Consider the following 17,977-nt stretch of genomic DNA (forward strand, 5'->3'; position numbering starts at 1 on the left):
GGTTTCTGAAAGAATTTGCTGTGTATCGAATAATATATAATTGTGTTATCATTATTGATTGATTAGTGGTATGTAATATATTAGTCATATGGATAATGCGAAACGTAAGCATACAGCCTAAATTATCTAGCGGTTTAGCGATGGCCGCGGGTTCGGCAACACACAATGGTCGTAAACCTTTATCTTCTTCTTCTTCGTCACTGTAGTGACCTGAACGCCGCCCATCCAAGTTGAATTCGACAATTGATCTCTTTCTCAAAATATATACTTACTATCAGAAGTCTGCTAGTGGTGCTTCATATACGAATAAACGAATAGACTAAAAACGGGTATGTGGTGGCGAGATCTCTCTATAATCTTCTAAAAGATCTTGATCTATCTAGAACTGCCGAAGGACACTAGAACGTGTATCTAAAGCTGCACTAGCAGGCTCCTACCAGATTTGACCCCTTAAACCTGCACCCGGATCGCAAGTTCCGAGTACTGTTCGGAGTTCCCTCTCTGCAAATGGACCCGCCACCTGTATGGTGAATCTATGGCACAATAAGTTCGTATCTGTATGAATAGACATGTTGGTCCCTATTTCTCAATATCTTGCAACTTAAGCAGTATTTTTAATACCTAAACGTAAATAAATATGAAATACCTAAACATAAATATCTTAAGATTGCTTACAGGGCCTTATCGACTTAAAAGCAGCGTGCAGGTCGTTGATGACTAACATAGCAGGAACTTTTTCATTCACTAATATTGCACCATATCTAATTTAATTACACATTGCAAATACTTTATTTATGACTTAGTATTGTACGTTGTAATGCGTAGGAATGAAGATCATATCCTAAGGAAGGTGTTACATATGAATGTGGATGGTTGTAAGGGTAGAGGAAGACCAAAAAAGAGATGGATGGACTGTGTAAAAGACGATATGGTGAGAAAGGGAGTAAGTAACGAGATGACTGCGAACAGAGATGAATGGTGGAGAAAAACATATAACGCCGACCACAAATAAATGAGATAAGGAAGAAGCAGATGATGATTGTATATTTAGGGTACATGAGTACATAGAATAGAATATAAAATCCTTTATTGAAATAAATTTATATTGAAGCACTTTTCAATAAAAATTTTCATCTTTTGAAAGTCATTACGTCGCCGTCCCTAGATCAGCACGGGTTCCTTTAACAATGTATTCTCACCGAACTGTTGCTTTTACGGGAAGTTTCCGCTACCAGGCGACTAAATGCTGGAATAATATCCCTCCAACTATAAGAGCCATTACTTCAAAACTGGTATTTAAGAAAAAGATAAAACTTTTTCTACTAGACAATTCCTAGCATTTATATATTATTATTATTTTTTGAAAGCCTTTGATCACTTAGGTCATCACCTAACTGCGTCAACAGTTATTTGTATTTGATTTTATTTTGATATACATTTTGATTTATTTATTTTATTATTTTTTTCTTCTATTATTGTTATTAAGAATGAGTTTAATTAAATTTTGGTAACATTAAGATTGCTGAATGAACATGTCGCTGCACGCGATCGCACCACCACTGGGCTGCTACTGAAAATCAGTGTTTTGCTCGCTGAGCAAATTGTTCACTGAGTAGCTCAACCCTTTCGTATCCCTGTGGCACCTAATATGTATTTTAATATTTAATTTATGTTTTTATTTTATGTGGAAGTTAAAGTATTATGTGTTGTTTTTTTATAATTATTTACTATTCTTATGTGTTATTTGAATTTTGTTTGTACTCTCTTTGTTATCGGGATACGAATAAAGATTTTTATCTATCTATCAATAGTCACGACTTACTTTTTTTTAATCTACCGATCATTTGGAGCGCTTTCATCACAAGAAGAACGAGCAAGAAATTTGTGGGTGTCTGTTTGGGTTTCAAGGTTATTAGATTCCATTACTAACAGTCCCCTCCCTTTATACTACTAGTATAATTATCTATACAAATTAGTGATCACTCATTGGTCGAAATTCGACCATAGTATTAACTATGGTCGAATTTCGACCAATTAAAAACCTTTGAGTTATATATATTTAGATTTAATAATCTAAATATATATAACTCAAAGGTGACTGACATGGTGATCTATCAACGCACAGCCCAAACCACTGGACGGATCGGCCTGAAATTTGGCATGCAGGTAGATGTTATGACGTAGGCATCCGCTAAGAAAGGATTTTGATTAATTCTACTCCCAAGGGGATAAAATAGGGGATGAAAGTTTGTATGAAACTTTGTCAATTTTTAACCGATCGGGCTGAGACTTTGCATGTATAAAGCATGTAGTAAAAAACGGTTATTTCAATATTACATACAGACACTCCAATTTTATTTATATCTATAGATTTCATTTTTACTCAGCCATACACAACAGTAATTCTGCGCAATAGTCTAATCTATTTTGGTAATATTCCTCTCAATTGCTTTCTTTATTTCTTGTTTTTAATATATTTATTGCGCAATAAAAGAAGAGAAATGATAAGAAATGAAAAATAATTGTAAACAATTGAGATTAATTTCGTAGATGTTTTTATATTTGTGTTACACTCGGGACTAAATATTCAGAATCATCAAACCAAATCTAGGAGAATGATTTGTATAATATAGTTAAAATAGAAAATCATTTATTCAAATAAATTTAATTTCAGCACTTTTGAATAGTCATATTTTTTTTAATCTACCACTCATTTTCACACATTTCAGCTTAAAAATGTAAAGTTAAAACAATTATTTAAAAGAGCAACACGCAAATTTCTTGCTCGTTCTACTTGATGAGACAGCTTTCCGAATGAGCGGCAGATAAAAAAAGGTGCTTAAATTTGAGTTTATTTGAATGTTTTTCTATTCTATTCTATTCATTACTAACATTTTCAGCCTCTGTATGCTGTAATTACACTGCCATATCTCACCAAAGACATTGAATAACAGCTTATAAATTAGATTATTTAGCATTTATTAGTGTATTTTTTTAAAAGTTGTTGTAAAAATATGAGGTAATAAAAAGAGAAATTAAATAGTAAAATGTAATGTAATATAAATAGAAATAGAATAATTAGAAGTAGTAATAAAATAGTAGTAGACAAAAAGCCTGTAAATGTGGGATACATAAAGTCATAGCTACCCACCCCGGCTTCGCTCGTGTGTACATGTATTATACATATAAACCTTCCTCTTGAATCACTCTATCTATTAAAAGAAACCGCTTCAAAATCCGTTGCGTAGTTTTAAAGATTTAAGCATACATAGGGACGGATAGACAGCGACAGCGACTTTGTTTTATACTATGTAATGATTAGTAATAGAACTAGGTTAAGACAATATATGTAAAAATAAAAATGTGTGTGTGTGTGTAATTAAGTGTAAGAAAAAAGCCTGTAATTTAACATGCGGGAGGAGTAAAAATAAAAATGTGTGTGTGTGTGTGTAATTAAGTATAAGAAAAAAGCCTGTAATTTAACATACGGGAGGAGTAAAAATAAAAATGCGTGTGTGTGTGTAATTAAGTGTAAGAAAAAATGTAATTTAACATACGGGAGAAGTAAAAATAAAAATGTGTGTGTGTGTAATTAAGTGTAAGAAAAAGCCTGTAATTTAACATACGGGAGAAGTAAAAATAAAAATGTGTTTGTGTGTAATTAAGTGTAAGAAAAAAGCCTGGAATTTAACATATGGGAGGAGTAAAAATAAAAATGTGTGTGTGTGTAATTAAGTGTAAGAAAAATTCTGGAATTTAACATGCGGGAGGACTTGTGGTTTTAAAAAAAAACAAGATAGAAAATCATTACATTAAATGAAATAAAACAACCTGAATATATGTTTCACACATTTCACACAACTCAGCCGTTTGTACGCTCCGTGTATTTTGAAAACAACGATCCAATATCAATATTTGCATCAGGTTTCCGAGGAAGACGTGATAACATGATGCGCTGAGGCAATACTTGGATTCTTGGTAACCAGTTGTTGCTATGTTCGGTGTTTGCACAAAACGTGACTTTGTCTGTAATGCCCAATTTACACTCAGCCCGAATGGGCAGGGGAGTGACACGAGTGGAAACACTTCCAATACCATTGGCGCTGCCACTCGCGCTGCTCGGCGCTCTCTCGATTGTCGGTTTTTCGTGCGCGAGTCAAAGGACTGGCAGCGTGTTTTTACATTCAGCCCTCTCGCTCAGTTGTAGCCCGGCAATTTTTCCGGCAGCGCGAGTGGCAGGGGAAGCGTTCACCCGTTTCCCCTGCCACTCTGCTCACTGCTGCGAGAGTGTAAACACGAGTGGAAACACTTCCCATACCATTGGCGCTGCCACTCGCGCTGCCCGGCGCTCTCTCGATTGTAGGTTTTTCGTGCGCGAGTCAAAGGACTGGCAGCGCGAGTGGCAGCGTGGTTTTACATTCAGCCCTCTCGTTCAGTTGTCGCGCGGCAGCGCGAGTGACAGGGGAAGCGGCTGAATGTAAACGTAGCATAATTAACAGAGTGGTAATAGGTAGTGCTTGCTTCGGGAGTACATATACAAAAATTGGAACGATACTGAAAAGATTAGGATGGACCTTCGCAGCGATGACACGAAAAATACTATTTTTTTTAATCCCACAACCCGCAACGAGTGCTGCTTGTAGGGACTACTCTAATCACTACGACTGATTCAATATTATTATGTACTAGCTGTTCCCGCGACTTCGTCTGCGTGGAATTTAACTTTATTGTTCTAAAAAAATAATGAATTTTGTTATTTCACAGTAGTGCTAACAATTTTAGAACTTATTTTACTTATTAATACTAATGTCACTTTTTAATAAGAAAAAGGGTTGTAAGGGGTTCAAAGGGAAAATCCCTTTCAACCCCTTACAACCCTTTTCTTGCAAAGTTTTTACTTGCTAAAATCTTGTTTATAAAATTATACCCTCAAGGGGGTAAAATAAAATAGGTGTTGTAAGTTTGTTCGGAAACTGCTACGGCACTGCTAGTCATGGAAAAAACGAAATTACTTTTTGAATCGCAGTTAATATGACTATAACGCGTACAAACTCGCGGGCTTGGCTAGTTACATAATAAAAGAAAATGGTATAGGCCAGAGAACATTCTAGCAATCATATGGTATCAGTAGAAATGAAAGGCGATATGGATAAAGGAAATCATTACAGTTCAAATGATCAGTTAGCGATTGGCAATTTACTATACTACTTGGTACGTAATACTTATCAGTCAGTGTCTCGGTTATCTTACAATGGAATAGTATTTCGATACGTTATTCAATTCAATTAAACTTACATTTTTAAACATTCTGTGTAAAATAGGAAAACAAATGCAGCAATTATAATAATAATAATAATCTCAGGACAATTCACACATCGCCATCTAGACCCCAGTTAAGCTAGCTAGAGCTTGTGTTATGGGTACTAGATAACTGATACATATACTTAGATTTTTTTTTGTAAATACATACATATTATACATAGAAAACACCCAGACCGATACAAACAATCATACTCATGGATACAAATGTTTGTGCCGTGCGAGGAATCGAACCCGCGACACTCGGTCGTAAAGCGGTGTGCTTGACCGCTAGACCACCGAGGTCGTCTCGAGCAATTAAATCATAAAATCTACCTAGACGTAGACGTAGTTTAAATAATAATATCTATACATCTATACATATGAATAAAATTGGAGTGTCTGTTTGTACTATTGAAATAACCGTTTTTTACTACATGCATATGAATATACATAGGTTGTCTGTCTGTCTGTTTGTTCCGGCTAATCTCTGAAATGGCTGGATCGATATTGACGGGACTTTTTTTGGCAGGTAGCTAATGTAATAAGGAGTATTTTTTTATTTTTTTATTGGGTTGTTTGGGCTATTGTCAGATGTGTAGCACCTGTAGCACTGCGACCTACATAGATCTATTGTGCTCGCCCTTTTCAAAGTACGGTACCTAGACCCGTTGAAGGATATTCTTAGGAGCGATGGTTTTTATCTCCTCAGGAAAGAGTGTATACTTTCCAAAGGAGATATTTCGTTTATGCATGAGTGGGGTACAACCATATAGGATGTGAAGCGGCGTTTCCTCTTCAGTTTGGCAGAATCTGCAGATACTTGTCGTGCATAGTCCTAGTTCTGCCATATGCTTGTTTAATTTGCAGTGTCCTGTGAGGGCCCTAGTCGTCATGCATATGTTGTTTTTAATCAATAGCAGTAGTCTATTGGAGTATTTGTTCGAGAAGCCCGATAAGGAGTAACTTAGGCAACTATTATCTTAGGAAAATGAAGTTCAATTCCGCGCGGATGAAGTCACGGGCATAGCTAGTATATCTATAGACTAATACTATATACGGGTCGACGCACAATCTCAGAGAAAGTATGATCCTGTAAGACTAGTTTTTAACAGCAATTTGCTTGCATACTGCATTACTAATAGAAAGTAGCGTTATAGGAGCACTGACCTTAGCAATATTATGGTGAATATTAAAATAACCTCTGGCGCAGTTGGAACGTTCAAGTAGTTCAGTGCTCAGGTGGGAATGGGCAGTCGGTTCGATTTCGGGAATTAGATTTTTCTTAAATTGCATCTATTTAGTTGCTTCTATATCTGACTCCACCTGCGGCTATCAGCTATAATTATGTGAGCAGTATGCTCTCATGCCCGCAATGTGCGAGGATTTTTATAGAATAGAATAGAATAGAATAGAAAATCATTTATTCAAATAAACTTACATTGAAGCACTTTTGAATAGTCATAACATTTTTTTTAATCTACCGCTCGTCCGGAAAGCTGTCTCATCACAAGAAGAACGAGCAAGAAACTTGCGTGTTGCTCTTTTAAATAATTTTATTATTACTTTACATTTTTAAGTTTAAGTGTGTGAATACAAACCACCAATTAGCAGTAATTCAATTAAATACTCAAATAGAAAAAATATTGAATATATAACCAACTGGTTTATATCCTATCTGTGTTAGAGATAAATATTCCCCAGTAACAGCATCAGGTATGTTGTCATTCCAGCGTTGTGCTCATCAATATACAATGCCCCATACTGGTGAATATCGCACGGTATTGCATCATCACGCCGGTGCTTCAAGGGGATGAGTAAGCGCAATAGACATCGGAGGGTTGGTGAAATTGGCTGGGCAAACGGGCGTTTTTTTTAATAAACTATATTTTTTTTATTCTTCTCATTCGATACGTTCGTACGCTGTTTTACTTCCGATGGTCATGGGTTCGATTCCTCTTTCGGGGCAAAAACTTGTATTCATAATCGTGATTGCCTGTAAAGTAATTTAAATAATGTAATTTGCAATGGGTGACAATTGTGATTGGTACAGATTATAATAATATAAATGACGTAGTGGAGTAACTTGAAACAGTCATGCTCGCTATAAAGTTCAAACTTGTGGCGGCGTGGTGGGCCGGGTCGATGTGCTCCCTCTAATATGGTTGAGTGCAATGATGGCTGGCTCATCCGTCATACTCGTGAACGGGTGCTGCTTGTGGGGACTGGTCTATTCAGGTTGCGAACACTGATTAGATTTTTTGTTTTTTGCAATAGCATATGCTGGTGGTCACTCTATTCTCCCAATTTTTAATTTAAATGAATCTGTATTATTGTAAATATGTCAGTTCTTCTCATCTCGATATCATTCCGAACTGACGGTAGATTTGACATATCATAAGAGTCTGTAATAGATGAATGAATGAATAAAGATATTTTGAATTTGAATTTGAATTTGAACGGATTGGGTGTTTTCTATGAATAATATGTATGTACTTACAAACAAATGTATCTTTGTATTTATATAAGTTGTTCAGTACCCATAACACAATCTCTACTTTGTTTGGGACTAGATGACGTTATGTGAATTGTCCTGAGATATTAAATTATATGTTATACCTGTACCCGCGACTTCGTCCGCGTGGAATTTAACTTTATTTTTCTAGAATAAAAGTAGCCTAAGTTACCCTTATTACGTCAGCTACCTGTCAATAAAAGTCCCGTCAAAATCGATCCAGCCATTTCAGAGATTAGCCGGAACAAACAAACAGACAGACAAAAATTGTAAAAAATGTTATTCTGGTGTATGTACCGTATCTATATTCATATGCAAGTAGTAAAAAACGATTATTTCAATATTACAAACAGACACTCCAATTTTATTTATATGTATAGATAGGTAAGAACGGCTCGTCTGCAACGAGACAATTCTCTCCAAGTCACAAACATACAAATGATTCTGGAATTTACGGCTTCCGGCCCCAGGTGCTCGTTTGTTGCCTACCCGCAAATAAATCGAGCTACGAGTTCGAGGAAAGTGATACATCTCATACACATGTGCACGCATGGAAATACTTATTTTATGAACTAGTTGTGCCCGCGACTTCGACTGGAATAGTTCTGACCTTGACCGAAAAAAAAATACAATCTAAACCAAAAAATCCAAAGAAGTTACATTATTCTTCTAATTCACTGCGGCTGTTGTGTATTTAATATCTGACCGTAATAAATTTATGCCAGTTGGTCGTAAAGTTACAAGAATATAGAATAGAATAGAATAGATTCATTGTGTTTAATATTTATAACTTTTTTCTGCTGCTATTGGTCGTAGCGTGATGTTATATCAAATAATATACTTACATTGAAGCACTTTTGAATAGTCATAACATTCTTTTTTTTTAATCTACCGCTCATTCGGAATGCTGTCTCATCACAAGAAGAACAAACAAGAAACTTGTGTGTTGTTCTTTTATACGTGTATACACTATATACCTTTTAGAAGTTAATAATACACGTGCAAATATTTTTACCGTGTCATTTCACGTGCAGTGAAATTATCCAACAGCAAATGTATGAAGTACTTACATACATACATGACTCATTTTCAGCATTTCACGACCGCCTTATCTAATTGTTTTTGTGTGATTGTAGAAACAATTTTATATTCAAGGTTATTTTGTAGGTTTGTCGTGTACCTACTTATGTGTTTTCGGGTCAAATAGCTTTAGATAAAGATATTAAAAGAAATACAAATACAATGACGTCAGCGCGAGGATTCAGTTGAAAATAACTTCATATTATACTAGCTTTTGCCCGCGGCTTCGCTCGCGTGAATGTATCCCCTTAGGGGTGGAATTTATCAAAATCCTTTCTTAGGGAATGCCTACATCATACTATGATTGATGCTTTATGCATGCAAAGTCTCAGCCCGATCGGTTTAAAATTGACAATGTTTCATACAAATTTTCATCCCCTATTTTATCCCTTTGGGGGTAGAATTCAAAATCCTTTCTTAGCGGATGCCTACGTCATAACATCTATCTGCATGCCAAATTTCAGCCCGATCCGTCCAGTGGTTTGAGCTGTGCGTTGATAGATCACTATGTCAGTCACCTTTGAGTTATATATATTTATTTAGGTTATAGTAGACCGCCCAAACTTGGGCTTATTGCTATATTTATTCTTTTTCGGACTACTCTAATGCATTTAGCTCCAGCTGGCCTTCACAGCTTCACCGGACGTTATGGGGCGAGTGCAGATGGCACTCCAAACCCGCGGGAGGACCTATGGAGCGGCTGAAGGCCAACTGCCACCTGACAGATAAGACTTCAGTTTTTTTTTTTTTCGGACTACTCTAATGCTGTTGGCCGTAGCTGGCCTTTACAGCTTCACCGGACGTTATGGGGCGAGTGCAGATGGCACTACAAACCCGCGGAAGGACTTATGGAGCGGCTGAAGGCCAACTTCCACCTGACAGATACGACTTCAGTCCGAGAGCACCGCTAGGGGTTCGAACCTCGGCTCGGGCCTTCGTAATTTCGATCCCCGTTCGAATTGGACGGGGGATCGATCGGACTGTTTCTGTTAATTTCTAGTCCTTAGTAGTTAATTTCTTTTTAATTTTTCTTTAAGTAAAGTGTGTACGCAAGCAAATATATGTTTATATGTGTTTTTTCTGGCAATAAATAAATATTATGTTCTCTATTTGACTATTTAATTGCATTATTGTTAGTTGGTAGTTTATATTCACACTCATTCTTCATTCTTCTTGTTAAAGGATAACTGTGACTATGTTTCTATTAAAGTGTTTAAGTTTAATTAATTTGAATAAAGGATTTTTCTGTTTTCTATTCTATTCTTTTTTCTGGCAATAAATAAATATTATTATAGCCAGGGCGGGTCACGAGCTGATGATAAAAATATTTACTTAATGCTAATCGATATTGTGTTATCATTCACAAATTCAGGGATATACAATATAACATACAGTCACACAGTTCACTGGTTGATTATTTGCTATAGCGGGTCTTGTATTATATCTCAGAATGTATATCAGACAGACACTCGAACCATATTGTTGATAAGAAGTGATAACGCTTGTTGAAATAACACGTAATGTGCCAAATACACTAATTGTGAGAATTGCTTTAATTAATAATAATCTCAGGACAATTCTTGACAGCCTCGGTGGTCTAGTGGTTTAGCACACCGCTTTAGTATCCGATGGTCGTGGGTTCGATTCCTCGCACGGTACAAACATTTGTATTCATGAGTATGATTGTTTGTATCGGTCTGAGTGTTTTCTATGTATAATATGTGTTTATTTACAAAAAAAATGTATCCATGTATTTATATCAGTTGTCTAGTACCTATAACACAAGCTCTGCTTAGCTTGGGAATAGATGGCGTGTGTGAATTGTCAAAAAAAAATTCACACAGCGCCATCTAAACCCAAGTTAAGCTAGCTGACGCTTGTGTTATGGGTACTAGATAACTGATACATATACATAGATTTTTTTTTGTAAATACGTATATATGATATATAGAAAACACGCAGACCAATACAAACAATCATACTCATGAATAAAAATGTTTGTGCCGTGCGAGGAATCGAACCCGCGACCATCGGTCGTATACCGGTGTGCTAGACCGCTAGAATACCGAGGTCGTCATATAAATATATATATGTATATATAATATATATAAAAAAACAATCTTTGTATGAAGTTCTTGTAAATGACTTTGTGCAAAGTCGAAGTCTTGGAGTTTGTGCGCGGATTTGATATCGTTATTGGGAAGGTCATATAGAGTAATTACAAGTGTAATCTTTAAAGGATTAAGATAAATATACTGGTACACCATTATATAAGTGAATAAACATTTTTGACTGCTTCGGTTGTACAGCGGATTAGCACATCGACTATCTTTGGTAACATTTGTAATAACCATGATTGTTTGTGTCTATTTTTCTGCTATTTATATATATCTTTATATATAAAAATTACGTGTCACTTTATTTGTCCGTGATAGACTCCTAAACTACTGAACCGATTGCAAATTTGATTTGCACATTGTGTGTAATTGAATCTAACTTGTATATAGAATAGCTTACATCTCAATTTATAGTCGTTATATTGTTTTATTCAAGAACCTTAGCCGCAGCAATGCGTCGGTGGTCGACCTCGGTGGTCTAGCGGTCTAGCACACCGCTTTACGTCCGATGGTCGCGGGTTCGATTCCTTCCACGAATAAAAACTTGTATTCATGAGTATGACTGCTTGTATCAGATTGGGTGTTTTCTATGAATAATATGTATGTACTTACAAAAAAAAATTCTTTGCATTAATATCAGTTGTTTAGTACCCATAACACAGGCTCTGCCTTGCTTGGGACTAGATGACGTTGCGTGAATTGTCCTGAGATGTATTATATTCAAAGTTATATGCGTGCTATTAATATTTGAAGTCCTAGGTTCAATTCTAATTTAATTTAATTTAATAATTTAATAATAATTTATTTCATTAAAATAGATGTTTTACAATTTTTTTTTTTACATATCAACAATCACATATTCTTATTTATATATTTCCTTAAGCCGGGGCTGGGATCTCCTTGTAAGCATAATTAAATACTTGTGATAGGAGATCACGCTCTTCTAGGGTTATTTATTATTATATTAAGAATTTGTTTCTACTGTAAAAGAGTGTGTGTGTGTGTGTGTTTCTAATTGAAATTAAACAATCATTTATTCATGTAGGACATTTTAACCGCTTATGAACGTCAAATTTTTTATATTATAACTATTTCTCTAGCGTCCATTTCAGTATATAGATCCAATTGAGAAGAACTGTCAAGAAACTCAATTGAACTACTTTTTTTTAAATGCCATTTATAATGTATATTGATGTCTATGTCTAACGTTACATGACAATCACGTGTATGATCAACTACTGCCATGCACGCTCGTCATTCAAGTAATCGTCTAGTGAGTAAATAGTCTTTGCTCAGTAAAAATGATTTATTTTAGGGTAATTCTAGTATAAGTATAGTAAGTTTATTTATATGTTCTGTACGTATTCAAACAAAATTAACTTGGTAACACAAATATCGAAAGTTACCCAAGCAAACTACTTTATACAGTCTACCTCACTTAATTCCTTTTTTTTTATACTACTTTTTTCGGACTACTCTAATGCTGTTGGCCGTAGCTGGCCTTTACAGCTTCACCGAACGTTAGGGGGCGAGTGCAGATGGCACTCCAAACCCGCGGAAGGACTTATGGAGCGGCTGAAGGCCAACTCCTGCCTGACGGATACGAGTTTAGTCTGAGGGCACCACTAGGGGTTCGAACCTCGGCTCAGGCCGTCGTAATTTCGATCCCCGTTTGAATTGGACGGGGGATCGATCGGAGGTGCGCCCGGGGGCGCCGGTGTGGAGCGCCCGGGCGTGCGCAGGCGCCCGGTTGAATGTGCGATATTGTTTTTTTTTATACTACTATGGTGGCAAACAAGCATACGGCCCATTTGATGGTAAATGGTTACCGTAGCATATGGACGCCTGAAACACCAGGGGTGTCTCGTGCGCGTTGCCGACCCTTATGAAACCTTAATATACCCTTCTTGAACAATGCTGTAGTCTCGTGGGAAAACCTCGGCAGGAAGTTCATTCCACAATCTAAGTGTACGCGGGAGGAAGTTCCTCTGAAACCGCACTGTCCGAGACCACTTAGGTTCGAACCTACCAAATGTTTGCTGGATCTTTCTAGAATCTTATATAAATAACACACTCAACATTTCTAAGTACTCACTGAGTAAACACGACAAAAACTACTATCTTATCAATTTTATCCAGTGTGAAACGACTTTCAAGAACATTGGTCCGGTAGACTCAGTGGCGGCTTTGTCTATACTCGATATGTTCACTCGTATTTCTAAGGCGATAGAGGTCAATTTCTATTGCACATAATGTTGATTGTATTGTGCAATATCATTATGCACCTTATGTGAAGGACCTAGAGGTATAATTGGAGTGCATTCAACTCGCTGTCGTCATATCACGCCACTAGCTGACGCAATGCTTTGCTTGCACTTCGTATACTTCTAAAACAATAATAATAAATATATTTTATACTAGCTGTTCCCGCGACTTCGTCCGCGTGAAATTTAGCTTTATTTTTCTAAAATAAAAGTAGTCCAAGTTACTCCTTATTAGATCAGCTATCTGCCAGAAAAAGCCCGTCAAAATCGGTCTAGCCATTTCAGAGATTAGCCCGAACAAACAGACAGACAGACATAAATTGTATAAACTGTTATTTTGGTGTATGTACCGTATTTATATTCATATGCATGTAGTAAAAAACGGTTATTTCAATTTTTTATTTTTATTATTATTATTATTTTACACGCGGCTTTGCTCGCATTGAATGTATGTAAGTATCGGAGATCAGTATCGTATGTTCAGTCAAATACCTCCAAGAACATGTGAAAATATTCATGATGGTCGGTTCAGTAGTTTTTGCGTGAAAGCATAACAATACTTTCACATATATAATATTAGTAAAAATATACACATCCTAATATATTTTTTTTATTATGGGTTTTGGGCTATTGTCAGGTACTAAGACCTGTAGCACTGCGACCTGCATAGATCTATTGTGCTCGCCCTCTTTCAGAGTTCGTTACCTAGACCCGTCAGGGACAAGAATTGAAGGATATTCTTAGGAGCGATGGTTTTTATCTCCTCGGGATAGAGTGTAAACTTTCCAAAGGAGATATTTCGTTTAAGCATGAGTGGGCTACAACCACATAGGATGTGTAGTGGTTTCCTCTGCAGCTTCGCAGAAAATAATATCCTTTTTAAAAGGGCGACAACGTACTTGCAATTCACCGGGTGCTCGTGGGCGGCGGTAATCACTTACCATCAGGTGAGCCGCATGCTCGTTTGTCCCCTGTGTTATAAAAAAAAAATACAAATTTTGACTTTGATTTGAGGTTGACTGGAAGAAATAGTTCATTTGGGATAAATCCGCTATTGTACCATTTTTTGCTTAAGATTTTTCATAGTAAGTGTTATTGCTATATAATAAAGTATTACAAACAAACTTAAATGCATTTTGTTTTTTAAATACATACTCGTACGTACATTATATACATAGAAGACTAAAATAGTTTCAATCAATCAAGGCTGATGGAAACTATTTTTTTCATACAATATCGAACCTGCGACCATCAGAAGCAAAGCGGTGTTCTAAACCGCTAGATCAGCGAGACGGTCATATTAAAAAAGATAGCTCGTTGCAACAGTATCTGTTTACTATATGTTTATCTATTCGAAAATTCGGTTCTAATAAATATCTTTAAATAAATGTTATTCTAATTTTTTTTTATTATTGTTATAGTGAGGATAATTCCAGGGCCGTAAAAATAGATATTAAAAAAAAGAATGTCGTGTGACGCTCGAGTCGGTGCAGGCGCGCTGTTGCCGTCCTGCACAGACGTTGTCTGCCGTCTCGCTCTCAGTAAAGCGTGGCCACGCTACTAGATCAGACGCACGTTCGATCGTCACGCGCGTACAATCCATCGAACTAAAAGAATCAAGCGAAAATGAACTCAACGGAGAGATCACAAAACTCCATAATGAAAATCAGTGACGAACAGACTATGATGCTCTTAGATCTGTATGAGAAAGAGGAATGCTTGTGGAACACGACCTTGGACGACTACAAGAATAAGGAGAAGAGAGCGAGAGCAGCCGAGAATATAGCCCGGAGATTGAACATCAAAGATTTTGAAGCCTACCACGTGATCGCTAAGTTTAGAAATATAAGAAATTCTTACTGCCAGGGATTGAAAAAATTAGCAACAGGTCATAATGGTAGAGGTGACTGTACCACAGCGTACATCCCGAAAGCAGTGTGGTTTACAAAAATTGATTCCTTTCTGCGACCACACCTATATAAGAATTTAATACACTTTGCTAATTCTCCAGTGGTGAGTAGGTTCTTTAATTTCTTTTTTAGTACCGTGACAATCAACCATATAGCCTGCCTGTAAATGATCACTACGAATTTGGTAGGTGGAAGTATTGGCGTCATTCATGCTTCTCCCTTCTGACCTTGATGCTGGACATAATATTCAGTTATTTATTATTTCTGCGTACTTCCTGTTTCTCTTCCTGTAATAAATAAATCTTCGTACCTTCCGGTATGAAGATTTATTTATTACAGGAAAATCAGGATCATTAGAAATGTAATAATTAATAAAACAGACAAAGACACTAACTTTCACAAATAGAATATACAAAACAAATCTAGACTATATTTTTAATGGATGATAAAGTGGTACATCCGCATTCGCTAACAGTTAATGCTGGGGCACCAGTGAATGATGATAACATATAAAATGAGGGCAGGCCTAGTCAGAGTGTAGGTCAACTTAACATGGTACATTGCTAGCAATGGGATCATCAGTCCAGATTAATAAAACAAATGAAAAGAGTCCCGCCACAAATCGAGATAAAAACGTGTCAGTAAAAGAACAAGATTACAGTAATAAATAATCAAGGAATTTATTGGCCTCAGGTCATAATTATTGTTGGATGTCTGCTTGTAGTGTTTGATAAAGATATTGTTTATTAAAAAAACAATATTTTAAACTTAATCATATACCTATTGTCTGATTTAAATAACAGCATTCATGACTTTAATTCTTGGACGCTAACAGATAGATTGACAATTGGAAGATATTTCAAAAACACAATAAAATTTATTCTTTCCAGTCCTTCAAGGGTTCACTGGGAGAAATGTCTGTTTTTGGGATAATTCCGCCATTGTATGCATGTATTTAATGATTTCATTGTGTCCTTTTATACAAAAATGATAATACAATAAATTATTAGAACCGAAACAATAATGTTTGTTATTTGTTTTTTTTTTTTACAAAGTTATCTACGTGGGTAGTATTTCTTCAAATTCTGTAGCGAAAGTTTAGGTAAATTTCTGTAGAAGGGTTGAGTAGGTTAAATATTGGCGGTGAAATACAGGGTATGGAGGCATGGGATCATAATCCTTTGGAAGAGCATTGTATGAGAGTTTTCATGGATGTCATATCATCATATGATGCCCATGGAACCACGAATACCATCCACGTCCCGAAATGCCTCGTCCGTGATGTTCTAAATTAAAAATTCTTAGATTCGCAAACACAGTTTTTAAGACTCATTTTACGCCTAAAAATGCCTGCACTAAGAGACTCCACTCTTCCATATAAGTGTTATAACTATGTAATAGCGTATTATAACTATAAATCGTTTTCTATACTTATTTTATTTTGTATTTGAATTTTATTATGTCAATTGCATGCATGCCATCTAGTTACATTGGCGAAAATTTAAAAATTATCCAATTTGGCCACAATATACAGTAAAACCCTATTAAAACTAACTGCACGATAAGATTTTTATTTCGAGACTTGACTCCCAAGTTTAAATAAAATTTACATAATGCATATACTGATATATAACTCTTGCAGGTTATAAACAATGAAGCGATCTGCAAAGAGTTGAAAAAACGTTATGACTACGACGATTTCTCGTGGGCTAATGAGATAGAGGAAGATTCAATGCCTGTTCCGGAATCAAATAATGACGATATAAGTGACTATGATGATAACTCTGAAAATTCTGTTGGAAATGCATCAAAAAGAAGTTTAGATTCGAATATATCAGATATAATACACATAGACGGATTACCTTCTCATTCTACTGACGTGAATACTAATGATTCCTTCGATACTTTTGGAAGATACGTGGCTTCGCTATTGAAATCGATGCCTCGGAAGAAAGCTATATCGCTGCAACCTAGAATTGTGAATCTTATCACATCTTCGATTTTGAATAACAATGATACTTCCTAGATGTGATTCTTCATGGTGATACAGTTTAATAAACAAAGATTTTAAAAAAATAATTTTATCATTCTGAGCATCTGCGTGTATGGCGCTCCTTCACCATGCGTTTTTCCTTTAAACTTTTTGCTACACACAACCATTGAGAAACCACCTTCTAGTAATGGTATTTCTGAACAGATACGATATGGAATCCTTCAAGAAAAGAGTTTAGTTTTTCTAAAAAGGCTTGGAACACACTTACAATTCTTCTGGTGTTGTGGATGCTCATGGGCGGCGGTAATCACTTACCATCAGGTGATCTGTAAATTCGTTTATCTCTATTCAATAAAAAAGAAACATCGGTTCGTAAAGTTAGTACTGTACTCTTTTAGATGGAGCTCATACTACTTACAGCAGTTGTTTTAAAATGTTAATACAACACGACTGTTACTTTAGTGTGTTTGGTATTGATTTCATGTGTTCCTCTATTTCCTTCCATACTTTCGTCAATAACAAAGTTCAGTAACTCTATTGTGCCATATTTTCTCGAATTTAGTTTTCAGTAACCTTTACAATCTGTCGATTTTGTTTAATATTCTATAGGTCATCTTTATTCATAAAATTAGACATTATATTTATCTATACCTGCTTATACATCTCCATTAGCTATAAGCAACTGTTTTTGTAAAACTAGTAGTATATATCAATGAATGTCTTGAAAGAAATAAAAGATAACATCACCTTTTATAGGCAAAAGGTAATGTTATCTTTTATTTCTTTCAAGTCATTCATTG

General features: G+C 35.8%; 1 protein-coding gene and 1 pseudogene across 1 annotated transcript; both read left to right on the plus strand.

Moving 5' to 3' along the window:
* The first annotated feature begins 4,513 nt into the window (after window positions 1-4,513).
* Window positions 4,514-4,609, plus strand: LOC131851418 (U6 spliceosomal RNA; annotated as a pseudogene).
* Window positions 4,610-14,796: 10,187 nt separating this feature from the next.
* LOC131851294 (uncharacterized) lies at window positions 14,797-17,684 on the plus strand. The gene is made up of 2 exons (XM_059201779.1): window positions 14,797-15,287; window positions 16,827-17,684. Exons 1-2 carry the CDS (start codon window positions 14,901-14,903, stop codon window positions 17,208-17,210), a joined length of 771 nt encoding a protein of 256 aa, XP_059057762.1. The 5' UTR covers window positions 14,797-14,900; the 3' UTR covers window positions 17,211-17,684.
* The last annotated feature ends 293 nt before the right edge of the window (window positions 17,685-17,977 follow it).

This window comes from Achroia grisella, unplaced genomic scaffold, assembly GCF_030625045.1.
Source record: "Achroia grisella isolate CSIRO2021 unplaced genomic scaffold, CSIRO_AGI_Agris_v1 utg782, whole genome shotgun sequence".
Classification (NCBI taxonomy): domain Eukaryota; kingdom Metazoa; phylum Arthropoda; class Insecta; order Lepidoptera; family Pyralidae; genus Achroia; species Achroia grisella.

Bases quoted from the DNA above. Each gene is read 5' to 3' on its own strand.
- LOC131851294 (XM_059201779.1), top strand. From the start codon at position 14,901: ATGAACTCAACGGAGAGATCACAAAACTCCATAATGAAAATCAGTGAC. The intron at 15,288-16,826 runs GTGAGTAGGTTC...TAACTCTTGCAG, and splicing joins ACTTTGCTAATTCTCCAGTG to GTTATAAACAATGAAGCGAT.